At 39.2% G+C, this 13,392-nt stretch overlaps 1 protein-coding gene across 28 annotated transcripts in view; it reads left to right on the forward strand.

Moving 5' to 3' along the window:
- ARPP21 (cAMP regulated phosphoprotein 21) overlaps positions 1 to 13,392 on the forward strand; it is a 155,004-nt gene that overhangs the window by 31,586 nt on the left and 110,026 nt on the right. For 24 of the 28 annotated variants that reach the window (XM_025461382.3, XM_025461384.3, XM_035705322.2 and 21 more), the window contains exons 2-3: positions 10,611 to 10,784; positions 12,571 to 12,737. In XM_025461382.3, the coding sequence (XP_025317167.1) occupies positions 12,609 to 12,737 (129 nt within the window). In that variant the 5' untranslated portion in view covers positions 10,611 to 10,784; positions 12,571 to 12,608. Of the gene's footprint in view, positions 1 to 8,920; positions 9,227 to 10,345; positions 10,517 to 10,610; positions 10,785 to 12,570; positions 12,738 to 13,392 lie in introns of those variants that run through there. The other 4 variants (XM_025461379.3, XM_025461383.3, XM_025461380.3 and 1 more) reach the window with 4 other exon arrangements.

Genomic DNA, 13,392 nt, shown 5'->3' on the forward strand with positions numbered 1-13,392 from the left:
CAAACAACTCAAGAGTCACAGGAACAGTCAGCCCTGGGACCACACGCTGACATCTCTCAACTCTTGTGTTGAGACTGCTCATGTGTCTTTTGAATTGCATTGATCATTTCTGCCAGTTCTTTCACAGAGTGCTTTGAGAACCTATTTTGTTCTCTTTCTTCATCAGTGGCTAACCCCAGCAGGCTGTAATATCTCACAGAGCTTGTGAAAGCTCATATTTTTATAAGTTTATCAAAATCTATTAGATATTTAAAAATATAGAGAATTTAAAAGAGCAAAAAGCCCATTTGCCTTGATGTGGGTTTCTCAGGGTTAAAGGGTCTTGTCAGAAGGTTTGTACAGGGAACATCCAAGGTAGGAGGGTCCATCAAAGGAGAAGGTATTCACCTGCAAATGCTTGTAGTCTTGAATGAATGCAACTAACTCTTTAACTTTTAACTGTCCCTTTAAGTGAAAACATTTTGTTAAAAAAATAATAAAAACTTTGCATGAGGTTGGGACAGGGAGAAGCAGGGAGACAGCATCGTGTCTGACTAGCCTTTCATGTGATTGCAGTTCTGACATTGAGTGGCCGCAGGCAAGCCAGCTTTAAACTGCAGCCCGTCTCTTTCAAAGGACCAACCACATGTACTTTCCAAGTGTAGCATCTGGGGTCCAAAAAGCATTGTCACAGATGGCCCTAGAGCTGGAGTCCCACCCAACACAAGCAGGCACACACCAGTTCATACGTCTCCTGGCTGCTCTGGGCGCCACAAAAATGCAGACTCTAGGTTGTAGGTTTCCTGAAAATACCCACTTCTCCTTTAAACAAACTGGTGTGGATCACATTTCTGCCGTGAGTTAAGCACATCACCAGTCCAAGATACATTCCAGTGGCCACATTAGTCATCTACAACATTTCTTCAGAATGCTTATATTTAGAGCAGGATCTAGATCAAGCCAAACTCTTGGTGGCTTAGAAATAAAAGCTTGGAGACACTGCCTTGCATGTTGGTTTTCATTTCTTATACATTTGTTCCACCCAAGTCTCTGCCTTTCTATGTAGATAAATCATTCCTTCCACTTGCTGACTGCTTTTCTGTCCTCCAGAAGAGGAGGCATCATCTGAAGCACTTTTACCACTTCTTCAGCACTTGAGATGCTGAACGCACACCTGTCCTGTGGTGGTTTTGCAGTTGCTCTCCTACATCGACCTTTGAAATAGGCTTTCTAGAGATTTAATTGTGGTGAGGAAAAATTCTAACACAATGTTGCCACCCATTGGAACCCAAAACATGCCAGTGTCAAAGGCATTCATTTACCCAGTCTTTTAGGGGCATCATCTTATGGAAGTCTGAGGCTAGCAGGAAATATTTATCGGGCACTTCTATTCTTTGCTAGCAAATGTGTTGACCTCAGCACAGCGGCTTTTTAGTTTTCACGACTGGGTTTGTAGGGTTGTCACTGCGTGATTTTGTGTAGAACTATGTTAGGTGGTATAGAGAAGGGAAAAACACAACAGGAAAAGTCAAAGGCTCTTGCATTGGAGAAGGGGGCAGAGCTGGCACATGCGGTGGAGATGGATCATCTTCTTTGTGGTGTGAATGCCACTGCACCTGAAGTGCACAGCGCTTCATCCTGAGAGGCGTCCTGATATTTGGGTGGGAGCTCGGTAGGGGGAGCACTCACGGAAACCTCATGTCATCAGTCAAAGAGGTAGGTAGATTCAGAAGAGATGAGAGGCACTACTGCTATAACCCCATTAGCCTGGAAATGTGAGCAAGGCCAGCTGACTTATGATAAGTATGCATTTGATTGATGCCATCACTCTTCTCAAGAAAACTTAGAAACTACCAACAACCTGAAGAAACTTGCCTGCCATGTGTATCTTCCATTCAGGGGACCAACATTTTCTTTTGATCTTTAGGAAAAATGTCTTTGATTGTCTGTTTTCTGTTAATTGTATCTACTGGTTCCCTTAAGATTGCTGTCAAAATCATCCTTTGAGAACAGAAGACTGAAAAAACCTTGTACATGTATGTCGCTTGTGTTAAATGCTTTAGTCTGGATTGCTTTGCTCTCGAATCTCTTGTCTGTCGAATTCTCTAGGTAGATTGGTAATTCCTTCGGGTCCAGGATAATTTCTTTCCTTTCTCTGGTATCCTATCCAGCAGGTCATGGAATGTCCCATGCAGTAGATGCTCAATAAATAAGCTCCCATGCTCTCTCGCCAGTGCATAGGCTCACTATCAGAGCAAAGCCAGACAGGAACCGTCTTGAGATCCATACATTCAGAAACATGTCATGGTTTTGTCTTTTACCTTTTAGTACCTTAACCCTTACCATATTGATAAGTAGGTCTCTGAGTGATTAGATGCCTTGGCTTTTAGGTGGAGAAAGCAGAAACCCAGAAAAGTCCCCCAGTCGTCACTGATTAGAATGCAGACAGATCTGGAGCTTCTTTTCCTTCACTGAGGCAACAAGCCCTACTCCATGCCAGGCATTGTTCATAGCACTGAAGTTAATCTAGAAGTAGACTTAAGCAGAAATCTCTACCACTGTGCTACTTATGTAATAGTGGGGGGAGAGTGATTTTTAGTACTTGATTCAAATAGGGAGCCTTGTTAAAAAATGACTCATTTGCATTTCTAAGACTTGGGAGATTCAGTGATTGAAGGAGTCAACAACCAGCAGACTTCACACTTAAGAGACAGGACAAGTAGGCAGCTTGCTGTCTTCCCCGTGATAGGCTGGCAGTGAATGGGGTGGTTGATATGAGGACAAAATGTCATAATCTAGGGAAAACAGGCCAAAATGATCCATGTCAAAGTAAATACTCAAGAAAAACATTTGTTGGTGGGGTTGTTGATTCTGTTGAAAGAGCTTGCTGTTAGGATGCTAACACACAATGAAGCCCAGAGAGGTGGTACCCTCCATAAGTAGAAATTCCCTCTGTGCCCGAGTCTCCTGAAATTCCCCGTGCTGTACTTAGGATGGCAGCATTCATCCATTTCTGCTAAACCTCTCCCTCCTGCTTCTCTACCTCCCTTTTGGGAGTAGAGCACGCCTGTCCTGCAATCAGAGACCCTAAAGACCTTAGGACATTTCAGCATTTTATTTTGGGGAAGCACCCTTTGATTGCTTTCCTCCCTCCCTTGGAAAACCTTTTTATTCTTCTGCTGTGGGCTGGGGGGTGCGGGGGAGGCAGAGGTGAAATCATGGGTGGGTAATTTAAACTCTTGTGTTAATCCTTTTGATTAGGTTTGGTAACGATGTTAGCTAATGATAATTCTGAAAAAGCAACATTAAGGTGTGAAATATTCATAATCTATAGCACCAAACACTACATGTTGACATAAGGGAAAACAAAGATACCATTGCAGTGAAAACCTCTTATTTTTCCTAATTTACATTTGGGAAAAACATGAATTTTATGGTCATTTCAAACATCTGACAGAGTAACAATTTATCAATTTATCTTTGCTTTTATTCATTTTATCTACATGTCTCTTCCTTTCTTCTCTTCTGCAAGAAAGATTTTAATGACTCAAACATTTAATGACTCCCACTCTGCCACCTATCATTGCGTCACATTTGTTAAGTTTCATTGTTTCTGAAGTGACAGATGCTTCTTTTACTTCTTGTAGGAATGAAGGCAAAGAGTTCATGTCACATGTGCTGAATAAAATTAATATTTCTCCCCTCTCTTTTTTTGAAGTGCCTATTTGCTTCATGATGAATTTTTATAATTTTGAATCTGTTAAGCCAGAGTTGAGAATGTGCATTTTATGACAAATCCTCACTCCATTACAGGGTGTCTCCAGTACAAATAACTGAGAATAGATAATGGATTATTTTCTTGGCTTCAAGATCCTCCAAAAGAGGACATTTTTGAATACTGTATTGAACTGGACTGAATTTAGGATATGGATGTTTGAGCACCTGTGAGAAGAATAACACCCAAGCAAGAGTACCATTTCAGTTGATCACCCCCCAATCCCTGAAATAGGATGGCTTGTTGTAGAAGATCACAGTACAGGGATATTGAGAGAAATATGTAGGATGAATGTGTAACTCAGTGGGATTTCTGGAAAATCTAATTATTTAGGAACATTTTTGTTTTGGCAAAGTTACATGGTATCACCATCAACAAGATCCCAGCAGTGTTATTTAAGTTCATAAAAATTGTGTTTTAGTTATACTTGGAATTACAAGGCAACTCCTCAAGTCTAAGATCCTGATTTTTTTGCCTGAAGATCAGGGAGGGAGACATTAATTTCTAAAGGTTACATGTGTTCTGGCACCAGTATAGATTCTAATTAATTGTTCCACATTAAAAATTTATAATGCCTTCCTGCAAACCCTGAGCACACTTTATCTGAGAATCCTGCAGGCATGCGATTTCCTGTATGGCTTCTGGAAAGATGGGTACTGTGAGTTCTACAAGTAGAAGGAGGAAATTGGGCAGATAGCTAGCAGATAACTTTAGGTCATTCTGATAATTATGGTTTATGAGCTTTTAGGATTTTAAAAGAGAAAGACTAAGAAAAATGTCTAGAAAACTACATATGTCCATGTAATATTAGGGATAAAATCAGAAGAAACACCATCATCAGACGCTGTATTTGTGCAATTTCTGTGCAGTATTTACTGGCTCCTGTGAGAGGAAGATAGTGGTCTAGTGAAAAACAATCTATTGGTCTCTCTTGCACTATCCTGAAAATTAAATGCATAGATTAGGTGAGCCTGGTCTAGATTTCTAAGAGAGTCGTCCCTAGAGGAACATGGTATTAACAAGAGCTCTGATCCCCAATCAAAATGACAGTGTTTTCAACCCCACCCGGTCACTATATTTTTGTGGATCTTGCCCAGGTCACTGATGGAATGTGGGCTAGACTGGCTGATATCAAGAGTCTTTGCAGTGCTGTGGGTCTCTGGGTACTTGCACATTTGTTTTTTCTTTAAGATCGGACCTGACTAGAGATAGATGATATTACCTTGTAAATGTAAATTCTAGGCTCTAAGATGGGATAGGAAATAAAGGTGGTATGGATTGTGAAAGTTGAGACTATTTAAAATCTCCAAGAATAGTCCCAGTCCCAGTGATCACAGAGTAAGGCCCATATCATCCTCAATGCTTTCTCAGAGTCTTGGATTATTTTCAATTATGGCAGCAGGGTTATTAGCGCTGTTCTCTGAGGCATTGATTTTGGTCAGAAAATTCTCCTTTTCTACAATAAAAAATAAGCAAAAAATGAGTCCCTGACATGACCAGCTCCTACTGACCAGCTGCTTTGTTACATCCAGCTCTCTCATCCAAATTATTGACAGCCCCATGTCTGCATTACACTAAGAATGTGCCCAGAATTGTTTTTTTCAGTTAGAAGCAGTGTCTGTTACCTGGTATGGGTGAAAACACATTGGCCACGCACACACTGATTCTGGCAGAACCTTCCACCAGAACGAAACATCCTATCCTCTTTATTCTTGGAATGTCCACATTGGATAAAATAAATTAAATAGCAAAGCTTATCTTGCCAAAAACAAGACTGCTAAGATGGTGATATGGTGATGATGGTCCCCTTTATTGGGTATCTATGTCAGACAAGTACAAACCTGGGTGGCTTATATCCACAGAACCCATCTTTACATGTATATATTATCGACACATCAGAGGAAATTTGTAAAGTAGAATGATAGTTCCTCCTCTTGTACTGTCATTTTCTGCCTTTGATGCCTTTGTATGTATATTGATTTGTTTACTTGTGATTTATATCATATTCAGGAAGAAAAAGGTTTTGTAGTTTCTTTTTCATTGCAATAAAATATACATAATATGATATTTGTCATTTTAACCTTTCCTAAATGTACAATTTAGTGGCATTAAATGCATTCACAGTGTTGCATAACCATTACCACATCTATACCCACAACTTTTTCATCATCCCTCAAAAAGCTCTGTACGAATTAAACAGCAGCTCCTTTCCTCCTTACCTCCATCCCCTAAAAACATCTACTCTCTGTTTCTATGGACTGGCCTATTCTACATACTTTATATAAGTGGAATCATGCAATATTTGTTCTGTGTCTGGGTCAAAATGTTTTCATAGTCTATCCATGTTGTAGCATGTATCTGGATTCTATTCCTTTCTAAGGCTGAGTAATATCCCATTGCATGTGTATAGTGCATTCTGTTTATCCATTCATCTGTCAATAGACGCTTGGGTTGTTTTGAACGCTTTGGCTGTTAGAAGTAATTTTGCCATGAATACTGGTATACAAATACATATATCTGGTCAGTCCTTTTGGATATACATTTAGGAGTTGAAGTACTGGGTCATATGGTAGTTCTATGTTTAAAAAGGTAGGTTCTATTTTTTTCTTTCTTTTTCCTAGTTCTAAATTTTGGAGGAAGACCAAGGCTAATTTCTCTTTCTCTGAATATTCCTTAAGCATTTGAAAATAGCTATGATGTCCTTTCTAAGTCTTCTCATGTCTAAGCTAAAAATTCTAAGTGATGTAACCTGTTTTTCTGGAACCCAAATGTAAAATCTTCTATCAGCCCCAGCTACATTTAATGTCATTACTTTCATCAATTTGTTCATTCTTTGGGGATTTCCAAATACTTACTCTGAGATCCAGTGCATTAGACTCCTTTCCCAAATTTATATTTCTTGCCTTTGAGATACACTGAGGAAATATTTAAGAATTATAAAAGCAAAAATCATCTTTCTTTTCCACTGCATGAATAATCACAAAGTGGATGGTGAAAATAAAATTACTTAATTACTTAAAATTTCTCATGTGGATCCATTAGAAGTATTTAACTTTTCTTTTGTATTTTTAGAAAAAAAGTGTTTTGTTGAGATTGTATTACTTGACTTGAATACCCTATCATAATGTAGAACACCCTTGCACATGGTATACGTTCCATAAGACTTGTTATAAGAATGAACAATGGAAACATCGGCTTTTTTCCATTGGCTGTTTTTACGGAGATCAGACCTCTCTTGTTTTAAAGGCACTTGTGATTATTGTAGGGCTGTTCTTATGTCCAAAACTGTGACATCAGTTATGCTCATTATTGGAATTTTGCTAAATGTTGATCTAAGTTATGTTAGCATTTAGTTTATTATACCGGTTAAAGAAGAAAACGTGATATTCTACATATGATCTACTACATGTTTACAAGCTGCAAAGCTCTTAAAATTCAAATACGAGGGGCACCTAGGTGACTCAGTGGTTGAGCATCTGCCTTTGGCTCAGGTCATGATCCCGGAGTCCTGAGATCGAGTCCCTGCTTATCGGGGAGCCTGCTTCTCCCTCTGCCTGTGTCTCTGCCTCTTTCTCTGTCTCTCATGAATAAATAAATAAATTTTTTAAAAAATTCAAATAAGAATATTCAGTAAAATATTTTTACCCCTAAAACCCTAGTATGAAAATTCCTTTTCTTAAACATGCCCTTAGGGTCTTTCTACAAAACAATTGTCTGGTTATTTTGGTATTTGCAAGAGTAATTCAAGAATCTTATAGAATGCCTGTGCATGGGGTTGACCAAAGAGTTTAATTAAAGGATAGACCTCCTGGTTGACCATTTCTTGTATTGATAAAGAAAATTTGGGGGGGGAATGAAACTTATGTGAAAATTTGTTATTGATGGTTTTGTTACCCTGGGAAAATTTCCAACTTGCTGAAGATGTTAGTATATATACCCTGTTCATCTCATATTGGATCTCATTTCTGAAAGGATCATCTTCCAATTTTTTTTTTACTCTTTAAACTTAATTTTACATACTCAGAATATTTTAAAGCATTAACAGAGTAACTGTTTTGAGAATAGAATGTACCTTTAGTTTCTAAGGTGTCACGGTAAAACCTCACACAGCCAGCTTGACAAATTGTATTACCACAATTTATAAGTGGCATACATTTGCAGAACTTTGACCAGCTTAAAAAAAAAAAGAAAAAAGAAAAAGAAGAAGGAGCAATACATTAGGGGAGAAATATTTCAATTGTTCAAATAAATACATGTTGATTGTAGCATTTCATCATGCATTACCTATATTGACTTGGTATAAGATTAGTCATCCTGTGTTCATTTTTACTGAAGGGATTATGAGGAAAGTGACTAATAAAGTGACCTTCCCAACTTGCTAATAGAATTCAACTTTAATTTCCCATTTTAGATATCCGCTGAGAACTAAATCACTCCTGGAATTTGAACCTAATCCTGAGTTTTCTCCACGTGACAGTCCAGCATTGTGCCTTGCTCCCCTTTCACTGGCTTTCTTATCCCCATGATCCCACAATTGCTCCTTTTTTCAACTCTAAAGTAACCTCGAGAAGAGATAACATAAATATAATGAGAAGTGGTAGTGCTTTTCCTTATTTTCCTCATCGTAAACAGTTGACAGTGCTGCTGATCAATTTCCTATAGCTTGTTTGCAAGCGATTGACTGCCTTTGCTAAAGAAATACTTATCCCTTAAATTATGATTAAAATATTGTTTCCACTGAAAGAACTACAGTAACTTTTATTTTGTGCATTTGTATAGGGTCTCCTTTTGCTCCCTCCACCCCTCCCACTATAACAATTAAAAATTGGCCAGTATATCCATTAATCAAATGTCGGATAAAAGATATTTGTTAAAAATAATTTAGCCTTTTTGTGAACATGGGAAAAAATTTAAACAGATTAAGATTAAATAGCAGTGGAAGAGTCGGGTAGTTTGGCGGACAGAGAGCTGGAGTAGGGTTGATTTCCTGGCACTGCTTTCTTAGCAAAGAGAACAATTTTAATCAGTTACAAAAATATTTGTGATCCATATGTTCCTTTCTGCTCATTCCCATATGCCCATATTCCCTTTTATCTCGGTAGATGATGACTTTATGATTCAGGCATGCAAGAATAATACCTCGCTGACTTTAGAGCTCAGTGCTATTTCAAAACGTGTCCTGGTAATTACGTACACACATGTATCCAGGCTGTTCACGCTCTGAGTTGGTTACGTGAATATCAGTTTGTTCTTCCTTTTTCTTCATGGAAAGAATTATATCTTGCATCCACCTACTGGGGCTGGAATAATGCATCTAAGGCTTAGATTTGAAAACTGCATTGCCATTCGCCTGCTGGATTAAATGCCACTGTACAAATATGAGGATCAGAGAAAGAAGACAAAAAGATTTCGGTGATCTTTGATAACTTCATTTTCTTTGGGAACAGGAAAACAGAATCCAAAAAGCATGTGGTAATTTCATCACTGGTGCCTATTCTATGACATATTAGATAATGGACTGGTTACTTAAATAGATTGTAATTTTAAGACATGTTGACTTCTATTTAATATCAAGTGTTAGTCATAGTAGCCATGGTGAAACTGGTCAAAATCGAAAAATTAAAATGACTGTTGATTAGCAATCCATTTTTGTCCTCAATGCATGTTCGCTTATCTGTCATAGCTAGAAATTATTGACTATATTAGTGATCGCATCTTCAACAGTTGTTTCTCTCTTGCACAACAAATGGTGTTGTAATCCAATATGTTGTTAATATAACCACAGTAAAATCCGGTGAGGAACCGGCTGTGCTCATTTAAACTAGGGAGGGGGGCAGAAGGGGGAGGCAGAGAGTGTTTTTCAACTGGAGACAAAATAACTGAGAGTCATTTAGTGTTTGCAAAGATGGGTGTGTGATGGGAGAGGTATGCATGCTGGTGGATTTAGCAGGTGTGCCCTAGAGTTGCAGTAGAAGGGAGAGATACCGCTTGGTTTTGGCAAATATTATTAGGAATCCATCTCTGCATTCAAGCTGTCTTTGCCGCTGCTCCGGTAGGAGTTGTGAGAAAAAGAAAGTGCACATTATAGCATGGATTCTTCTCAACAGGCTCAAAGTTTGCAAATCTGTTGAATCCCTCTGACAGTCTTTCTGTGCTGTCAAGCAGAATGCCCAGCTGGTGGTGACAATCCTGATGGGGAGGGAGGGGAATGGGGGGACCCCGTTCACTGCCCAGGGAGAACATTAGGAACTCTTTCCAAACTGTAAGTGAGGAAGAAAATGCTCCCTCAGCCATGCCCTTGTGAAAGTTTTCTTTTTCTTTTTTTTTTTCACTTTTATAGATAATGCCCGTTAAATTGAAATCTTTAAATATGCCTCATTAGGATAACTTTCCTAAAGAAAGGAGTCTCAGAAAGAGCATTAAAGTATATTATATTAATCTATAATGAAAACAAAGACTTTGGTTAAAAAAAAGGAGGCAAGGCTTTTTTAGCGCATAGGTGATCTGGATTCTCATTGAGGCAAACACACAGGCTTGTTTTTTTTTTTTTTTTTTTTTAACTACAAAGTGCGAGATTTCACTAAAAAAGGTTAAAATTGAAGTGAGTAATCTTCAGTGCATAATGCAATTGTTAATTTTAGCTCCCTGCGTGGGTGCCGCTCTGACTTGAACAGCCGGGCTGTAGCCTTCATTAGAGAAGAAGCAGGCAGCCCGAGACAGGTGGGGCTGGATCAAGCTGTGAACGTGATTTGCTGGAAGCTGGTCATTAGTGTTCAAAATCTGATCTTATTTATTTGGTCCTTCACCCTACCATGACTATTGCAATTATTGTTATTGACTTTTCATCTTTTTTCAGGTTGATGATGTGTCAAACTGTGTAAGGGAATCGCATGGAGATGGGCATTCTGAACTGTTAATGGGGACATGGGACTCCAGTTGTCTCTGATCGATTGTGTGGATTTTCCCGGTGTAGAACGACAGAAGCCGCTAGTAAGTCGCCAAGACCTACAGCAGGAATTCTGCACGAAAGGTAAAGGCCTTGTTGTCTGGCTGTCATCTCATCTGTATTTTGTTATTATATAAATGTGCCTGTTTGCATAGAAGAGGTCATTCAGTGTAACCAAAACAGACCGGATCTATAGCAGGGACTCAACTGGCTTATAGTTTATAAAATTAGAGCTCAATTTGTTCATTTCATTTTAAATCTAGTCACAATCTGCTTTTGTGCTGAAATGCTTTGAAGACAGAGTTAGGGCAACAGAAGTCCCATCTCCTCCCTCTACCCAATAAATTGAGAAACAGGCTGTTAGCCATGGAGAAACAGAACCTTTGTTAACTACACACATAACCCAGCCAGTGTCACCGAAATATGAGGAATCTATCTGAATGCACTGAATGGAATATCCTCAAATTTCCCCACACTTAAAAGCATTGCTCACCAGTAACTCACAGACTCCAGCCACCATCCTTTAGAAAACTCTTCCTTTTATGTTCCCATAATCCTTTGCCAAGTAAGCCTGCATTTTTTTTTTTTTAAGATAACATTAGATACCATCTGTTCTGTCATGGTAGATCTTATTAAATTTGCAACAGAAATTGCTGTGGTTTAGATTTTTCTTATGCTTCTTATATCCAGTTGGAAATAAAGTTACTGAGTTAGTAAATGGTGATTAAACACTCCCAAACGCATATAGCCCTGATTTGTCCAATAATCATTACTGTTGTAATGACTGGGAAGAGGACAGTCATTGTTTGGGAATTTCTGTGGAAGAACTGACTTTCTAGGTCAGAAGAACTGACTTTCACTATGTCAATTCCCTTTTCTCTTTTTCTTCTTTTTCCTTCCTTCATTCCTTCTGTATTTCTTTCCTTTCTCTTTTTTCCCCTCTCTCATCTTAAAAAAAAAAAAAAAACTGAGGAGGAAGTAAATGCTAAATTATTCATGAATCTTATTTGACAGCATATCAGGAGGGGGAGTGTCAGGGGTTGTATGGAGGTAGGGAGAAAAAAAATAATAACAGGCTTTAACTTTGAAAAGCCATTTCCAGTGTCTGTGTAGTAGTACACTGTGAGTCTATAGTAGCGGGGTTCAGTGGCTATAGCTTCATTAGAGCTGCCTGCCAGAGACTTCCTTCCACAGGCTCTGTGCAGCACCAGCAACTGGCAGGAGCTCAGGAGAGCACTCTTGCTTTTAATAATGTAGCTGTCAGTTTGAAGCCTGAAAAATGTTGGCCCGAAAGGTTTATTGCAAATTTAGAACCTGTACTTATACAGAATTATCAGCTCTTAAATTGATTTTGCCCCTACTTCTAGAGTACACAGTATTCCGTATGCCCAGGAAAGCTTGTCTATGGGTTGAAACTTGCAAATAATTTTTGAATCATCTTAGACATGCAGCAGAACTCCAATACCACCTCTTGACTCAGCCACTGAGGGTTATCTCTTCAAGACTTGGAGCAGTACCCTCTTTTTCTTTTTCTTCTACTTTGTCCTGAGGCATAGGGCCTGGTAGATGTGTGGGAGTTCTGTGTCTCCACTTAAGACTTGTCAACCCATTTCCCTGGGAAGGTGTATTCACAAGTGTGTGTGTACGGGTGCAGAGGGGGTGTGGACAGGGCGGCTGAATCTGCCTCGTGCATCTGACTTGGGTACTGGATTTGATCTTGCCTTATTATTCTCCTTTCGTATAAAATTGGCAGAGATGCCTGAGTTGCTCGTTTGAATTTGAATACAAAGGGAGAAATGAAACACCACAAGAATAATAGGAAGTGCTTCACCACGCACTGACTTTATGTTCTGACTTCTTAACCTTGTAGGGCATCACACCTTGTTGTTTTAATTTGTGTCTGGGAGAATGTCTGAGCCAGGAGACCTGAATCGGGCAGTAGTGGAGGAGGGCGGGACTGAGCAGGATTCGGCCACCCCAGAGAATGGCATTGTGAAATCCGAGAGCCTGGATGAAGAGGAGAAGCTGGAACTGCAGGTAAGCTTGGAAACCCGGTCTCTTTGGCTGGCACCACTGTGCGCAGTTCCTTTCTTTCATATGCAGAATACTTTGAAGGTTTGTTCATTTGTTTTTGTTTTTTTTTTTTTCACTTAAGAGTTTGAGTAGTATTGGGGCACCTGGGTGGCTCAATGGTTGTGTCTGCCTTCAGCCCGGGGCATGATTCTGGGGTCTGGGGATCGAGGCCCACATTGGGCTCCCACACTGGCCTGCTTCTCCCTCTGCCTATGTCTCTGCCTCTCTCTGTGTGTCTTCACAAATAAATAAATACAATATTAAAAAAAGAGTTTGACTAGTGAATGAATAGGAAATCCATAAACCTACTCCTCTCCTTTCCTAAATATTAATCACTTTTTTTTCTGACCAAAGGTACTATAAAATGCCCTTTGAAATGAAATAAATAAATAAATAAAATAACCAGAGATCGTATTTAATGACTGAATGTGTGCACAGCATCTCCAGAGTGATTTCCAGACCACCTCAACGAGTTTGTGAATGGTTTCTCCCAGAGGCAGCTTTAGGCTAGCTGAGTTTTAAAAATGGATTTGCTATTTCTGGGAAAGCCAAAGACCTAGCTCATGATAGACTAAGAAAAATCAAAGATGTGAGCTCTGTGGACCTTTGAGGGCAGGCA

Source organism: Canis lupus, chromosome 23 (genome assembly GCF_003254725.2).
Source record: "Canis lupus dingo isolate Sandy chromosome 23, ASM325472v2, whole genome shotgun sequence".
Taxonomy (NCBI): Eukaryota; Metazoa; Chordata; class Mammalia; order Carnivora; family Canidae; genus Canis; species Canis lupus.